The sequence below is a fragment of the Pseudophryne corroboree genome, chromosome 3, assembly GCF_028390025.1.
Source record: "Pseudophryne corroboree isolate aPseCor3 chromosome 3, aPseCor3.hap2, whole genome shotgun sequence".
Lineage (NCBI taxonomy): Eukaryota > Metazoa > Chordata > Amphibia > Anura > Myobatrachidae > Pseudophryne > Pseudophryne corroboree.
In genome coordinates, this window is record NC_086446.1 from 585886294 (window position 1) to 585904160 (window position 17867).

Here is a 17867-nt window from a genome sequence, read left to right on the forward strand (position 1 = left end):
GGCGCACAGCTGCAGTGCTGTGCGCTACCTTGTTGAAGACAGGACGTCTTCTGCCGCCGATTTTCCGGACCTCTTCTGTCTTCTGGCTCTGTAAGGGGGCCGGCGGCGCGGCTCTGGGACCCATCCATGGCTGGGCCTGTGATCGTCCCTCTGGAGCTAATGTCCAGTAGCCTAAGAAGCCCAATCCACTCTGCACGCAGGTGAGTTCGCTTCTTCTCCCCTTAGTCCCTCGATGCAGTGAGCCTGTTGCCAGCAGGTCTCACTGAAAATAAAAAACCTAAAACTAAACTTTTCACTAAGCAGCTCAGGAGAGCCACCTAGTGTGCACCCTTCTCGTTCGGGCACAAAATCTTAACTGAGGCTTGGAGGAGGGTCATAGGGGGAGGAGCCAGTGCACACCAGGTAGTTCTAAAGCTTTACTTTTGTACCCAGTTTCCTGCGGAGCCGCTATTCCCCATGGTCCTTACGGAGTCCCCAGCATCCACTTAGGACGTTAGAGAAAGGGGGGTTTGGAGGACATGGTGGGGGGTAAGTTGGCAATGATGGGTGAGTTCCACCACCTCTCTAGGCCCACTTTAAGCACTGCTTTGCAGCCACCCGATACTGTCCTACCACCCCTGAAACTGCCCTACCACCCCTGATACTGTCCTGCCACCCGATACTACCCTGCCACTTCTGATACTGCTCTGCCACCCAAAATACGTCCCTGAATTTTACTGAATTCAGTATAACTTACAAACAAGGCCATCAAAACTACACCAACATATATCTCTCACTTGCTTAAAAATATCTCACAACTGGACCCCTGTGCTGTTGGCAAGATGTGTGTCTCCCATCCACACTCACTACCTGCTCCTACTTATGATAATAGGATTTTTCCAGGATGCACCCACTCTGTGAAATGCCCTCCTTTTCCTTTTCCTAACAAGACCTGCCTCTAGCCTCCAAACTGTAAAGCATTCCTTGGAAACTCACCTTAGACAGCATATAAGGTCCTGAACTAACCACTTAATGTCCCCAGGCTACTGTACCTAATTACCACCACTCTGCATAGTTCACACAAAACTTACATGTTTTGCTTCATTAATCAGTGTATGTTATCCCCTACCTTATTTAATACTCAATATAAGTGAATTGTGTTCAGTGGTGGACAGGGCCGGACTGGCCATCTGGCACTTCTGGCAAATGCCAGAAGGGCCGATGGCCACGTGGGCCGGTCCAGCGCTCACTGAGACACGCTGCCGCTCAGTCCGGCGGCAGCGTGTCTCAGCTGTCAGGAGAGGAGAGCGCCCGCCAGCGCGGCTGTGTCTGGCGCGGCAGCGTATAGCGGACTTCAAACCAGCCGCCGGTTCTTGAGCCAATCAGAGCTCGTGGACCGGCAGCCAATCAGAAGCCGCCGGTCCGCGAGCTCTGATTGGCTCACGAACCGGCGGCTGGTTTGAACGAAGTCCGCTATACGCTGCCGCGCCAGACACAGCCGCGCAGGCGGGCGCTCTCCTCTCCTGACTCACCCGTCCCTCACAGCCGGAGCACCGAGGAGGAGCAGCAGCAGCAGCAGTGTAGCAGCGGTAAGCAGCTGCAGCACTGGCTGCTGTGGGGGCAATTGTATACCTGGCACTGTGGGGGCAATTGGCTGGCACTGTGGGGCATTTGTATACCTGGCACTGTGGGGGCAATTGTTTACCTAGCACTGTGGGGGCATTTGTATACCTGTCAGGTATACAATTGCCCCCACAGTGTCAGATCCACAATTGCCCCCACAGTATCAGGTATTACCTGACACTGTGGGGGCAATTGTGGATCTGACACTGTGGGCGCTTTTTTATACCTTGCACTGTGGTGGCATTTGTGGATCTGGCACTGTGGGGGCATTTGTATACCTGGCACTGTGGGGCATTTGTGGATCTGGCACTGTGGGGGCATTTGTATACCTGGCACTGTGGGGCATTTGTATACCTGGCACTGTGGGGGCATTTGTATACCTGGCACTGTGGGGGCAATTGTGGATCTGGCACTGCACTATTGCGGGCATATAATGTAAATTTCGGCTCATACCGGGTGCTATAATATAAATTTCGGCTCATACCGGGTGCTATAATGTGAATTTTGCCTCATACTGTGTGGTATAATGTGAAAGAGGCACCAGTACTAGATAGTATAAAGGGTCCTACTATTGTGTTGCATAATGCATATAAGGGGTGTATGGTGTGGTAAACTACACTGAAGGCCACGCCCCCTTTTCTGGAGCGCACGCGCATAATTACAAACTTCACATTTCCATACCCCCCCTTAAAAATTTCCACTTCAACCACTGGTTGTGTGTATTTTAATAGAGAATGATGTATGCTTGTATGTTGTTAGAATATTAATTATATTTGTAAGAGCATAGACTAATAAGTGGGAGGAGTCAGGAATAGTAAGGGGAGGAGTCACAGAGGTGGGCCTGTGTGCTTCAAAAATGCCAGGGCCTATTTTTAGTCCCAGTCCGGCCCTGGTGGTGGATTTTACCTAAGGGTCACCTCAGCTCAGTGAGCCAGATGCAGTCCAGTCCATGAGACTGCACTGGCTTCACTGTGACTGGCAGTGACTTCCTATTGGAAGTCTTACTTGCCAGTCACCCGCAGGACAGGCAGTGTCATTGGGAGGTTTCCTCCCTCCGGGACTGCCAGACCTGACTGTGATTAGCTGACAGCTGGCTTCCTGTAGGAAGCTACATCCTGCCTTTCAGCACTAGCTGGCTTCTATGGGCTGCAGCTAATGCAGTCCATAGAAAGCAGGGTTTTAGCATGCGCAGTACCGCCACCGCTACTGCGCATGTTCCGGTCCCGGCACCTGTCAGCTTGTACTGGTGCCAGGACCCCACTGGTGCGGGGACATGGCGGCAGGGACCAGGCAGCACGATATTAATAAATCTGTTGGATTCTATTCTGAAAATGTAAAAAAAAAAAATTGGGATAAATGTAGTTAGGGATTTTGAAAAAGAGTGGTTTAATGAGTTGTGCCTTTAGTAAATATGAGGTATGCATCAAAATGTTATCCGGTAAGAATGTTGACATGACCATTAGACTGACAAGTAAAATATCAAAATTCATTAATGTTGACATAGTCATTATATTGGCATTTAGCATGTCAACAGTACACTTTAGTGTTATTTAAAGGCGTAGGTTTAGGATAAATATACAAAAATGGTACGTTGACATTATGGTGTTGACATGTTAAATGCCGGCATCATGTACATGTCGACATTTTGATCATGTCAACATTTTTACTGTCAGTCTAACTTCCATGTCAGCACTCAGAGGTCTATTTACTAAGCCTTGGATGGAGATAAAGTACCAACCAATCACCTCCTAACTGCCATGTTACAGGCTGCGTTTGAAAGATTACAGCTAGGAGCTGGTTGGCTGGTATTTTTTCTCTGTCCACTTTATCTCCATCCAAGGCTTAGTAAATAGACCCCTTAAACTGTCAATATTCACTTTGATGTCGACATTATGAATGTTGACTTTTCATACCACACTCTTCAAAAACCGCTGGGAATACCACCAACCCGCTTAGTAAATTGATGTGTCTTTTTCTATTTCTTGTCCTATGTTACTGTCCACTCTAGCTGCAGGGTACTGATCAGTGAGGAGGGCATATTTTCATTTTGAAGGGCAAAATCCTATATGTGATGTATCGCTATGGCTACAGTAGTGATACATCACGTCTAAGATTTTAGCTAGGGTGAACACTACTACAATATAAAATGGGTAAAGGTGTTGCAGTGGATGTGAAAGCGTACAGTAAAAGGCTCACATACACTCATAGCTTACCAAGATCACAATAGGTTCATGTAACGGTCCAGTTGTTTTCACACTTTTCTTGCCATCCTCAATGGTGTACTCCCACTCCAGTCCCATTTCTATAAACGTCTTTGATTTGTTATCTTTTCCTTTAACATTCAGAATAAAATTTCCACTCACTTGGTTTTTAATAGCTGTAATACAATAACAGAATGTGACATGAACATTGATTAACTTCAATGTAAAATGTACTGTACATTATACTATTTCTACAGATGTGTCCTTGTACATCATTGCTGCAGTCATGCCAAACAGCCATTGTTGGCATGCCCGGTCCTGTGAGAATCTGCTAGCGTTGGACATCTTTCTTGCGGAAAATGCGTCTTAGTTGCAATCAGTAGCGGCTCTTGCCACAGGCAAGCAGGCCTTTTGCCCGTGGCAAGAGCCGCTACTCCTGATCCCCGCTACTCCTGATCCCCGCTCTACTCGGCTGCAGCAGGCGCCGTGGGCTGTGTGGGCGCCCGCTGCAGCCGGCTCCAGTGACAGACACTAGAGGTCCTAAATGACCTCTAGTGTTTGTGCAGTACTGCTATGGGATGTCATGACGTCTCACCCATAGAGAGGAGTCGGCGGCCGGAGACGGAGGGCAGCGCAGCAGCGGTCTGGAAGCAGGAGCTGGGCTGGTAAATATTGTTTGTTTGTTTTTTTGGTGTTTGCAAGCGACGCTACTACAGAGGTCACAACTACTGGGGGCACAACTACAGGGGGCAATGCTACAGGGGGCACAGCTACTGGGGACAAATCAACTGGCTGCACAGCTACAAGGGGCACAGCTGCTGGGGGCAAATCAACTGGGGGCACAGCTACAGGGGGCACAACTACTGGGGGCACTGCTACAGGTGGCAAGCTACTGGGGGCACAGCTAGGGGGCAATGCTACAGGGGGCACAGCTACTGGGGGAAAATCTCCTGGGGGCGCAGCTACAGGGTGCACAGCTGCTGGGGACACAGCTACTGGGGGCAAATCTACTGGGGGCATAGCTAGGAGGCACTGTTACAGGGGGAACAGCTACAGGGGGCACAGCTACTGGGGGCCCAGCTACATGGTGCACAGCTACAGGAGGCACAGCTGCTGGGGTCACAGCTACAGGAGGCACAGCTGCTGGGGGTACAGCTACTGGGGGCACATCTACTGGAGGCACAGCTACAGGGGGCACAAGTACAGGGGGTTAACTGTGGCCATGCCCCTTCCCTATGAAGAGGCCATGCCCCTATTTTTGGGCACACACTTTCGGCACGCACCAACTCTATTTTACCTGGGGGGGGGGGGGGGGGGGGCGCGCCACAGGAAACTTTTGCCCTGGGCGCCACAAGGTCTGGAACCGGCCCTGATTGCAATGTCATGTGACTACAGTACGACATACCGGGAGACTGTGTTGATTTGATATATGTGTGATGGGCTGCTGTGTGTTTGGAGCCCCTCTCCGTCTGGTGAAAACCACCGGAGGTGCAGGGGTTAATCAGCCGGCGGGTTGCTAGGCAACTCCGTCTGGCAGGCAGAAGAAGAGAGGAGCGTTAGGACCCAGAACGGGTCCTAAGGAAGAGAAAGCTGCCGTGTGCGGCGATTGGACACGCTGGAGCGCGAAAATAAGTTTCTTGGAGAAAAGGGGAGAGAGCCGCCGCGAGCAGCAGCCGGGAGCCGAAGCCACCGGGAAGTGAGAGGAGAGCAGCAGGTCGTGCTGCAGCGGGGACACAAGGAGAGCCGGGGTGAAGACGTGGCCATGTCAAAGGGGAGCTGTGTGCACCCAGAAGAGGGAGGACCGCGATCATAAGCCGGCGGGACAGCAGGGGAGATGTCAGAGGAAACCCAGAGGCAGAGAGCAACCTCCAGGACGAGGCTGGCACACTCATCACTGCTGTACAAGGGAGCTCCAGTGAAGGTGGACAGCGCCACTGGAAACAGGTACTCCCCACACACTCCTTATGCCAAGGGACACTTTGCAGGGGAACTGAGGCACTTATCCCCCTCTACTCTAACCCCAGTTAACTACTTGCGCACCTCCACAGCTATATGGGCTTTACTCAAGGCAGCATTCTGAGATACCACTGTGCCTTAACCCGGACAACCCCTAAGTTGCTGTTATGATTCCAGCACTCTGGTCTGAGGTGGTCCTATTGCAAGGAACGGAGCACTGGAACGGAATGCTGGGGAAGGGAGCGGGAATAGAAAGTAGCCCCTGGCGCCCTAACTCCGTTGTCTCGCCCGTGTTGTCAGAAATCCCCTGCGAGACTATGGTTGCTTGAGCCCATGGCAGCCGCGTTTGAAGGGCGGATTATGTCTGCCCAACTCCGATGCCCCCTCAGGTCTTAATGGGAGACAAAGGGAAATCCGAGACAGGGTGATAACAAGGGGCCCTCTGACTAAACAACCAGGCCAGGGGCTACAAGCTAACTGACTAAACCTGAGGTATGTGCGGTAACCCGCCAGGGAAAAGGACAACCAAAATCCACTAGTCCGTACTCCTACCCAGCACCGCTGGATACCAGAGTGGATCTGTGGGAGCGGAATCCTCCGCAAAAGCTCCGAAACACAAATAATAAATGACAAATAATAAAGCGGCCCAAGCCGCAACACACGGCTACGCCGTGACTCACGAACTCCACTGGATGTTCAAAAGGTGCTCAGTCAGGACTCCAGGAACAGATGACGACTTCCGAGTACAGGACAACTGAGAACAGGAACGACCGGATACAGCAGGACTGGAAACACTCACAGCAAACAGATTCAGCATGCAGGAAGCTATTACCGGCGTCTGTGAGAAGCCCAGGAAGTGTATTTAACAGGGAGTCCTCCAATCAGCTGTTTGGAGGCTGATTGGATTAGATGCCATACAGCTGCCAAGCTGCATGGCCAGGAAAACAGATATCTATTAATTAAATTGAACCCAGCAACGGGGAAACGCAGTCCATAAGTGGCGTCCCCGTTGCTATGGTCCGTGCGGCTCCGTGCGCCCGGCGTCTAGCGTTGCCAGGGAGCCGGCGGCTGTACGCGCACGGCGTCCCTGGTTGCTAGGCGCCGGGCCGCACCGACGAGCGGACCCCGGCGCCTAACAGTTGCTACCTGACTCACAGCCTCAAAGAGACACACTGACCTTAAAGGAGCAGTACCATTAACCGGTATCCCATCTGTTGTATGCAAGTCGTATTAAGGGAAGTGATCCCAGGGAGGCAGTCTGAACTGTCTATAGTGTGCAGGACTTACCAGCCCCACCAGACGGGAAGCAGGCATAACTGCCTTCAGTTGCTCCTGTGCGAACTCCTATTTGGACTTCTACGGATTTTGTGTAGGGTCAGAGGCTTCCCTTTAATAAGTCTATAGTGTCACCTAGTGGCTCATTACTATACTGTTTGAACATTCCTGAACCTGCTTTTCTAAATGCCAGTTTAGGTATTGAAATTCCGAAAGTACTTATGTTGTTATGACCTGTTTTGTTACGCAAATGATATGTGTAATTTGATATTGTGCCTGACCGAAATGTGCTAAACTTATTGATCAGTAGCTCGGGTCACCTGGAGCTGTGAATATACTTTCGTGTTATAAACCTTTGATACCGTGTCCCACCGTAATGGTCCTTGTGCACTTTGGGGGTATTGTCCGCACTGGGGTATCTCCGTCCTTCTGCCCGAATTCCATACAGGTGTACTACACAGATTGGAGCAGATGTCGCGACAAATAAGAATTAGATGACCAGGCAGGCCATGACCGGACAGGCGTGAGACCCCCAGGTACGTGCCAACACATCACAATTGGCGTCCGTGAATAGGATAAGAACAAGATGATGGATCCACGTGTTCCCGCTACCCCCACATCAGCATCTGGCAGGAGGATGCTACCAGCGTCACCCGGGCAAAGAAACACGACCACCATGGCGGCATCACCGTTGACTATGCCATACTAGTTAGGAGCACCATGGTTGCCAACATATGCAGGAAAACAAGTACCGGGTTCAAGTACATTCAAAGAATTTACCGACAAGATGTATTCAATATTCCACCTGTACCCACTGACCGAAGAACAGAAAATAGAGATCGTGATGGGTCAATTGACGGATTGACGGGAAGTGAAGGCATGGGAAAACAGTGAAAAGTAGACCATCGAATGCATCTTCAAGAAGCTGGTGATCATATTCGACTGCCAGACCATCGTGGAATTAAAGACCGCCTTTATGCGAGAAAACAAAGACACAACGAATCACTGCGAGACTTCGCACTGGCCCTACAGGAAGCCGCAAAGGCTATACGGGCCCTGGATGAACGAGAGGTCGAAGGGATAGATAGAACATTAACAGATATATTTATAGAAGGGGCGAGAGGAGAGACGATTGGCTCTCAAATGCGCATGGAGAGACGACAGCAACCAGGGAGCTCCTTCTCCGAATTCAAAGAGACGGTGCTGCAGATCCTTGGGAAAAAGCAGAGCAATAATGTCGAGAAAGACGCATCTTCGGAGTGGAGTGAAGATGACAGCTACAGAGAAACCGCACCGCTCAGAAAGCCAGACGGACTAGCTCAAGTGGGAGCGGTCCTCCAGCAAGCACAAGCCCCACCGGGACCAGATCCTGTGGAAACGCTCAATCAGAAGCTGGCGGAGGTGACAATGAATCTCTCCCGAATGAACCGAAGGATGGATGAACTCGACAGGGATTAAGATAGGAATAGACGCCGAGAATGGCTTCAAGAACAAGGTGGGCGGAGTCGTCCTCGCTGGGACGTGGTAAGAGAATCTGGACGAAGACCCACCGACCAGTTCGACTCTCAGGGGAGCCCGATTTGCAGAGGGTGTTGACAGAGTGGCCATATCAAAAGGAACTGCCCTGCGGCTGCTTTAAAAGAGGAACTCCCGAGGCAACGGACCGACCTTCGGGAGAGGAACCAGAAAGTGGTCCACTGACCAAGAATGGTCCAGGTACGTCGGAGAGTGCCCGCACCTGAAGATTTGTGTCAATGGAATCGAAATGCCAGCTCTGTTGGATACTGGATCGCAAGTCTCCACCATCCGGATCACCGAGTTCCTTCAGCACTGGGACGAAGCCGCCACTGTGTCCCCACCAACCACCTGGCTCAATCTGCTGGCCAGCAACGGGTAACCCATAACGTATCAGGGTTACTGGGAAGCGGACACAAAAATTGGAAACGCAACATTACCCCGGCAAGGGTATCTCGTCACCACTGCTCCTAACACTCACCTACCTCCCGTCATCCTAGGCATGAATGTCTTGAAGAACTGCTCTGATGAGCTAGTGGAAGCCCTTCGGCAGGAGATACAGATAGCAGCCCCGGTGAAGCGGAGATCCTTGCAACAGATGGTGCACCTGCTGGAGAGGGAGAAGAAATTCACCAACCATCGAGGGGAGGTTGGGAAGGCCAAAATCGCCGACCATCGGTCTATCCTCTTGAGGCCGAACTCCGAACATGTAATCTGGTGTAGGGCGAGAATCGGTCCAGGAGGACGAGATTATGAAGCCTTGGTGGAACCCTGTAACTCGGAGGGCCAACAACCCTTCGCGGTGGCGAGAACGCTAGCAAAGGTGGAACACGGAAGAGTGCAAGTGCGCATATTGAACCCGCATCCCTATGCTATCAGACTACACAACGCTGCCTGGTGGCGAAAATAGACCACAGCTATCCAAGAGACGGCGACCGAGGGGCCATCGACAACGGGTCAAGAACCCCCATGGTGGGCTGATATTCAGGTCGGCAACGCAGATACCCCCAACGAACAGAAAGCAGGAGTATTACGAGTGGTGCAGCGGAATGCAGCAGCTTTTAGCCAATACCCTTCTGATTTCGGAAGAGCCGACAAAGTGTACCATCATATTCCTACAGGGACGACCCCTCCTATCAAGGAGAGACACCGACCCCTTCCCCCAGCCTTGTACCAGCCTGTGAGGAAAATGATAGCGGAGATGAAAGACGCAGGAGTTATCAAGGAAAGTCACAGCCCATGGGCAGCTCCGCTAGTGATCGTTAAGAAGAAGGACGGCAGCCTTCGCTTCTGCGTTGATTACCGCAAGCTCAATGCAGCTACCCATAAAGACGCCTACCCGCTTCCTCGGATCGAAGAGTCCTTGATGGCGCTGTAGACTGCCGCATTCTTTTCAACCCTTGACCTCACCAGTGTATCAGTGGATACTGGCAGATTCAGATGGCCCAGAGGACATGGAAAAAACAGCCTTCACAATGCCAATGGGTCTGTTTGAGTTCGAAAGGATGCCTTTCGGGCTTTGTAACGCGTCCACCACATTCCAATGCGTCATGGAACACTGTCTTGGACAGCACAACTTCGAGATGGTCCTGCTATACCTCGATGACGTAATAATTTTCTCGAAGAGTTACGAGTCCCACTTGCAATATCTAGAAGAGGTGTTCCAACAACTGACAAAATGTGGTCTGAAACTTAAGCCAACGAAATGTCACCTGCTCAAACCCGAGGTCTAGTACTTAGGCCACGTCGTCAGTGCGGAAGGCGTGATGCCCAACCCTGAGAAGGTACGAGTTATTCGGGACTGGCCAGTGCCAAAGACCATCAGGGATGTCCGAAGCTACCTCGGGTTCGTGGGCTACTACAGGCGTTTCGTGGAGCACTTTGCCAAAGTTGCAGCCCCGTTGCATGAATTGCTGAGAGGTCAGTCTGGCCGCGAAAGGAGGGGATCGTCACCGGTGCAGTGGGGTGAAGAACAGCAACAGGCCTTCCACCAGTTAAAGACCTTCTTGATGGAAGCCCGCTATTGGCTTATCCCAATTATGAGCACCCATTACAAGTCTGCACAGATGCCAGCCATCGTGGATTGGGAGCCGTATTGTCCCAGGTGCAGAATGGGCGTGAGAGAGTAATCGCATATGCCAGCAGATGATTACGCAAAACAGAACGGAATTGCGAGAATTACAGTGCTTTTAAATTGGAACTGCTCGCCCTAGTCTGGGCCGTCACAGAAAAATTTAAACACTATCTCGCTGCTACACCATTTATCATCATGACGGACAACAACCCATTAGCGCACCTGTCCACCGCCCAGCTCGGCGCCCTTGAACAGCGATGGGTATCACGGCTTGCCAATTTCCAATACACTGTGTCCTACAGGAGTGGGAAGTCCAACGGCAATGCCGACGCTCTGTCCCGGTTGTCCACCACCGATGTGGCGGAGGAAGGAAAAGATGTTGAGGAAGAAATAGAAGCCCCAGTCTTCAAGGCCTCGAGGAAAAGGTGGACGGTCACCTCAGATCCATTAGCCGTCATGGACCGACAGCGATCGGATTTGTCCGAAGCCCCTGCTGTAGACTGGGAAGCGATCCAGCGACAGAATCCAGTGCTGAAGGAGCTCACAGCCCTCCTCCGACGGAACCACCAGCTAACCTGGACACAACGTGCCGAAGCGGATCCGGAGCTGGTAAAGTTACTGCGACATCGGAGACAACTTCACCTGAAACAAGGCATCCTAGTATGTACCAGTATTGACCCCGGTACTCACCAGACAGTGGACCAAGTGGTTGTTCCCAAGAAACAAGCAAACTTTCTCCTTACCGCCTACCACGTCAAGTCAGGGTATTTTGGTACACAAAAAATGGAAGCCATCTTGCGTATATGGTACTACTGGATAGGTCTGCATGATGACGTAGAGCGATGGTGCCGGGACTGTATCCTCTGCAACCTGAAGAGGCACCCAGATGCACATCAGAAGGACCATTTGCACCCCATCAAGAGTCACCGTCCGCTGCAAATTGTCGCTCTCGACCACGTAAAACTAGAACACAGCACCAGCGGACACAACTATGCCTTAACCATGACCGACCACTATAGCAAGCTCTTGGTGGCAGTCCCTGCGAAAGACTTGACTGCTAAGACTACGGCCGAACTATTCCTGAAACACTTCGCCAGGCCCTACGGGTATCCCGAGTGTATACTAAATGACCAAAGGCCTGCCGTTGAGTCGCAGCTATTCTATGAACTGTGCTCCTACTATGGCTGCCAGAAAGCGAGAACGACAGCGTACCACCCACAGGGGAATGGTTTGTGCTAGAGAGCCTACCAGACTCTCATTGGGATGCTCAGAAGCCTACCCGCTGGAGACCGTGCCCGTTGGCCGACCTTGTTTCCCGAACTCGTCTACCTCTACAATAATGCAGAACATTCCTCCACCGGTTTCACACCATACTACCTTATGTTTGGTCGACAAGGTAAACTGCCTCAAGACCTAGAGCTTACCCCCGCGCTAACGTCTCCTGCCACTCCACAAACCACTTGTATATCTGTGTTTGCTGAGTTTCTGACTACAATGTAGCAGCTGCAGCTTTTCTCCAGTACAAGATTTGTTGTGCTCTGTATACACACTCAACTCACACACAGATAGAAGTGTCATATAGCAAATTAATCAGCACAGTCTGCTGCTGTGTCCCACTGGGTTCCAACAAAGATGCGTTTTCAACAAAACAAGCCGCCCGACCCTAGCAGAGTTGCATGGGACCTGGCAGCTTACTTCCGCCAGGCATCTTGCGCGGCATGGCGTACTGAGGCTGGATATATGAGGACACATCTGTATATCTGTTTTTCTTCTTCTTGCCCACCAGACCTCTGTACACACCTTTGTGTTTCATCCCCTTGTCTGTTAGGCATGATTGTACAATGTGCAGATTAAATGTTCTCTCTCTCTTTTTTTTGTTCTCTCACTCTCTCTTTTGCTTTACTTTAACCACTTACCTTGAATGGTCGCATCAGATGCGACCATGCCTGTAAGTGCTTTATCTGAACTAGTCGCACAGGATGCGACCAGTCAGATAAACTGTGTTAGCAGCAGCAGGGAAGGGAAACTTCCCTCCACCGCTGCTGTCAGAGGGACCGGAAGGTCGCTCTGCCTCCCTGCACTCTCCCCTACTGATTGCCGTGCTGCCGATCATTGCTGATCGGTCAGCACGGCAGGACCCCCCTTCCCTCCAGCGGCTGCAGACAATAGCAGCCGCTGGGGAGATGTAAATTACCCCCCCCCCCAAGCCCTCCCTGTGTACCTGGAGGCTATCCCGGGTTTCAAAATGAAAGCCACCATGGTCGCGATGTTTCTGATAGTCGATATTCGCTATGTACACAGTCGATGTTTGAAGAAGAAAAAAAAAAAATATATATATATGTGTATATATATGTGTGTATATATATATATAACATTTTTAAATAAAATCATTTTGGATAAGGTTAAATTAATGTTCTTCACCTAATTCACTCATAAAACCCCCCGACAATTTCAGAGCGGTTTTTTTGGGGGAAAATTGTCAGTTAAGTGGTTAAACATGACAGTGTGCATGGGGTCAGTCTGTATTACAGGTGGCAATCTTGTGCATGGAGTATGTTATTACATTACTTGGAGTCTGCCTGGCAAGTGCAAATAGGTCACATTAAAAGTAACGAATGAGGCCTGACTTCTGCCAGCTAAAAGCTTGCACAATATTTACAGTAAAGCTTAAGCAGAATGGGAATGGCCAACCAGGCAATGAATACCTCTGAAAATGCCCCCTGTCTTTATACCATCTCACTGCTTGGCAAATCAAGCTGCACTGATATGTCTATCCCTTACAATGCTAGGAATGCCTTCACTCTGCCCAACAGCCTTCTTGTTATGCAAAGCTAGGCACTTTGGGGGAAATCTAGATGCAAGTACAAAGATGTACGTACACTGGGGAGCATCTGTTTGTGCTTAATAGGTGACCTCCATTATCTCCTACTTTGGTTAACCTTTCAATCAAACCTCGAACATCTCTTTACTCTATTGAACTTTTGTGATACATGCATAACATGAAAACAAAGAACTGAAGAGTGGGTAGCCATGTAGAAGAAGTCTTGCAAGTGGGAAGTGACTGTATCATGTGTAAGGGTGGGATGTAGTTGGCATCCTGACAATTAAGATGCTGGCAGTCAGAGGACCGGTGCCAAAATACCAACAACGCTCTGAATCTAGGGGGTTGAGCACTAGGGGGAGGGTTAGGGTTAGGCTGCGGGTAGGGAGGGTTATGGTGGAGGTTAAGGAAAAGTTGTCATTGTCGGTATGCCACTGTCTGTATCTGACTGCCGGCATCCTGACTGCCGGGAACCCGTACACAACCCTTAAAGGGGGGCAAGTACTTATTGACTATACAGTTGTGCTGCACAGTTTGGTTTCTCTTACCTAGGTTGTTGGAGGATACGTCTGTCTCTTCTATATGGATGTGTCTGGATCCTGCCGGAATTTCAAACATTTTTAAAACACCAGCTGCAATACAAGTGAAAACATTGTCAAGATTTATTCTCTGTTTTTACAATTAATAAACATGGGAATACTGCCAGGTATGTCCATAGAACACAGTATTTATATTGTTTTGGGGAAATGCAATAAAGATCATGGGAATTAAGAATCTTTATGACTTTGCGTCATTATAGCCATCCACTGATGTTTTAATATTTCCAGGCAGGTTCTCTGTCTTGTAACACTAAGGGGAAATTGAATACTGAATGAAATGATGGCTTAACACTCCAGCCAATACACTCTGTGATCAATATCTTTGCTCATTCCTCTTCACATCTCATAGGGGTGCACAGGAAAGTGAGTGAAGATTGTCATGCATGTTAGAAAATAATTGCTCAGAATTGAATTCCCCCATACACTCTAAAATGAAGCATGATATTTGAGAGATATAATTTTTAAATCTAGATTGTAAACTCTGCTAAACAAGCATACCTTCTTTTGGATCCAAATCAACCATCCATTTGTTTTATAGACTTTATGTTAGGGAGTTAATATAAAATACTACTGTAGTATCATAAGCACCACTTTTATTTTGGAAAAGGCTTTCGATCAGTTAAATAGATATTTATAATATGCCCTAGTGTTCACATCTACAAAAAGAATATACTAGCTTGCAAAAAACATGGCTTTTCGAAGGTTTCCCTTGGCTGTCCAGCAGTACCGTAACTAGACATTTTAGCGCTGTGTGCAAGAAACAGCATTGGCGCCCCCCCCCCATATACAAATCAGGGCCAGTGCGCGCCGTAGCTGCACGTAAAAAATATAGGGGCGTGGCTTCATGGGGAAGGGTAGTGGCCACAGACCTCCGTTTTGTACATTACAGCAGACAGAGTCCCCCCTTTTACACATTACGGCAGGACGAGTCCCCACTTTTACACATTAGGCAGGCAGAGTCCCTCCTTTTACACATTAGGCAGACTGAGTCCCCCTTTTTTACACATCATAGCAGCAGAGCCCTTTTTTTTTTTTACACACTATGGCAGGCAGTCCCCTTTTATACACATTATGACAGGCAGTACCCCTTTTTTACACATTATGGCAGGCAGTCCCCCTTTCTTCAACAAAATTATGGCTGGCAGTCCCCCTTTTTTTACACATTACGGCAGGCAGTCCCCCTTTTTTTTACACATTACGGCAGGCAGTCCACCATTTTTATAGATTATGACAGGCAGTCCCCCTTTTTTTTATATAGTATGACAGGCAGTCCCCCTTTTTTTAACAAAATTATGGCTGGCAGTCCCCCTTTTTTTTTTACACATTATGGCAGGCAGTCCCCCTTTTTTTTTACACATTACGGCAGGCAGTCCCCCTTTTTTTACACATTACGGCAGGCAGTCCACCATTTTTATAGATTATGACAGGCAGTCCCCCTTTTATATAGATTATGACAGGCGGTCCCCCTTTTTTTTATATATTATGACAGGCAGTCCCCTTTTTTTATATATTATGACAGGCAGTCCCCCTTTTTTATATATTATGACAGGCAGTCCCCCTTTTTTATAGATTATGACAGGAGGGAGGGAGGGGAGAGAGAGAGAGAGACAGGGGGAGAGAGAGAGTTATACTCACCTGCAATGAGCTGGCATGCATCTCGTCTGTCCTGTTCCTGCCCAACGCTGCGCTCTGCCGGCTTCTGTTCCCCTACTTGTGGCGCTGGGGGGGGAAGGGGGCCGCGGCATGGGAAGCACACTCTCTTCTTTCTGCAGGACCAATGTGGATGCGGGACATGATGAGGGAGTGAGTGGGTTGGGCTTCGGCTGCACACTCGTCTCACACTAACAAGAGCTACGACCGGAGAGGGGGACCAGGGAGGCCCCCTCCCTGGTCCCCCTCTCCGGCAGTAGCTCTTGTTAGACACTCTGTCCGTGCTGCAGGACATGGATGCAGTGGGGAGACTTTCAGCAGCCAGCTTCTATTCCCCTACTGGAGGCGCCGTGGTGGGGGTTGTGGGGGCCACGGGAAGCACATTCTCTCCATGCAGGAAGGTGGCGGAGCCTGCGGACGGGCAGCGCTTGTGTCATGTAGCAGTAACTTCATGATGTGCGCCGTGAAGGAGCTGGGTGCACCTCGCCGCGGGAAGCACTCAGCTAGCGGCAGAGGGTTTAAAGCTGCCTTCCATCTTAGACAGTAGCGGCCCTGCGGGTTGTGCCGGCGGTCCTGCGCCCACAGTGCACATGCGCTGTGTGCCAGGCACCACTGGCACACACCTAGTTATGGCCCTGCTGTCCAGGGTAAATCATCTACACTGAGCCAGACAGATTCAGACAGATCTACTCTCTGATGACTCGTACAACCTTTGGTATCAAGGTTGGGAGTTCCAGAGGGGATGTAGTTATGTGATCGGCAGTCAGGAGACTGCCGGTCACAATACTGACCACTACATCCCGCCCGATCAAAATCCAACCCCAACAGGGATTATTCACACTCGTGGGTGTCCACAACACCAATAGAGTGGGAATAGAAAGAGCACACTAGGGGCTCCCCCCCCCGCCCCCTCCCACCACCCACCGCCCATCTCACAGCCAGGATCCGTATTGTGACCAGCGGTCTCCTGACCGCCGGTCACACATACCCAACCTGTCCCAGAGTTATTCCTGAGAGAAGCTATGTACTAGCCTGTAATAAATAGATAACATTATGTAAGGCAAACGAGATGTATTCATGTGACCGACAGTCACATAACCTCCCCCTACATCCTGCCCCCTTACAATCCTGACAGTCAGCATGCTGTCCACGACACCCATAGAGTAGGAATAGAATCGACCTCACAGCGTGGCAAGCGCAGTGAGCCTGCAAGAGGCTTGCTGCACTCGCCACCCCCCGCCGGAATTCCGCTGCCGGGATCCCGGAGTCAGTATGCTGACCATCATACATACAACACCGAAGGCAAACCTTGTGGAAATAATTTTTTGAATAGATTAATGTATTTACTTACATGGAGGTAGAGTTAGAGAAGAAATTAAATTTCTGTATGTTTTGGGTACATGAGAAACTCAACATATTATAGTTTAGTGCATTAAGAAACAAGTGGGTTGATATTGTATTTTGCAAACTGGTATGTTTTACCTCCATAAGATAAATGTGTCACTACAGAAACACACAGTAAAGCATCTTTGCCATTTGTCTTGGTGGAACATGTAACCAGGACCAGGTCTGTGTGTGTTCTATATGGGTTTCAGCATCCTGATATTTCCACACATTTAAAAAAATAAAACCCTTTCCATCAGGACTGCATACAATTAAGTTATTCTCTTGTACGCATTTCCTGTTCTCACACCAAGAGACGTATGTTTTCCAAATACGGTGGTAATGTTTAGACGTTACCCCCTTTCTGGCTTGGATTAGGGTTGGAATAACCCTATCCGGGATCCCTTTCCGGGCTAGAATTTTGCGCTCAACCTCCATGCTGTCAAACGTAGCCGTGGTAAGTCTTGATAGACAAACGGCTTCTGTTGGAGAAGGTCCTCGTGAAGAGGTAGAGGCCACGGGGCCTCTAGAAGCATCCTGATATTTCCACACATTTAAAAAAATAAAACCCTTTCCATCAGGACTGCATACAATTAAGTTATTCTCTTGTACGCATTTCCTGTTCTCACACCAAGAGACGTATGTTTTCCAAATACGGTGGTAATGTTTAGACGTTACCCCCTTTCTGGCTTGGATTAGGGTTGGAATAACCCTATCCGGGATCCCTTTCCGGGCTAGAATTTTGCGCTCAACCTCCATGCTGTCAAACGTAGCCGTGGTAAGTCTTGATA

At 49.7% G+C, this 17867-nt stretch overlaps 1 protein-coding gene across 4 annotated transcripts in view; it reads right to left on the reverse strand.

Annotated features, from left to right (window-relative positions):
- ADAMTS14 (ADAM metallopeptidase with thrombospondin type 1 motif 14) overlaps positions 1-17867 on the reverse strand; it is a 363846-nt gene that overhangs the window by 124982 nt on the left and 220997 nt on the right. For all 4 annotated transcript variants that reach the window (XM_063961436.1, XM_063961435.1, XM_063961437.1 and 1 more), the window contains exons 15-16: positions 13993-14076; positions 3816-3979 (exon numbers count right to left, since the gene is read on the reverse strand). In XM_063961436.1, the coding sequence (XP_063817506.1) occupies positions 3816-3979; positions 13993-14076 (248 nt within the window). The remainder of the gene's footprint in view (positions 1-3815; positions 3980-13992; positions 14077-17867) is intronic.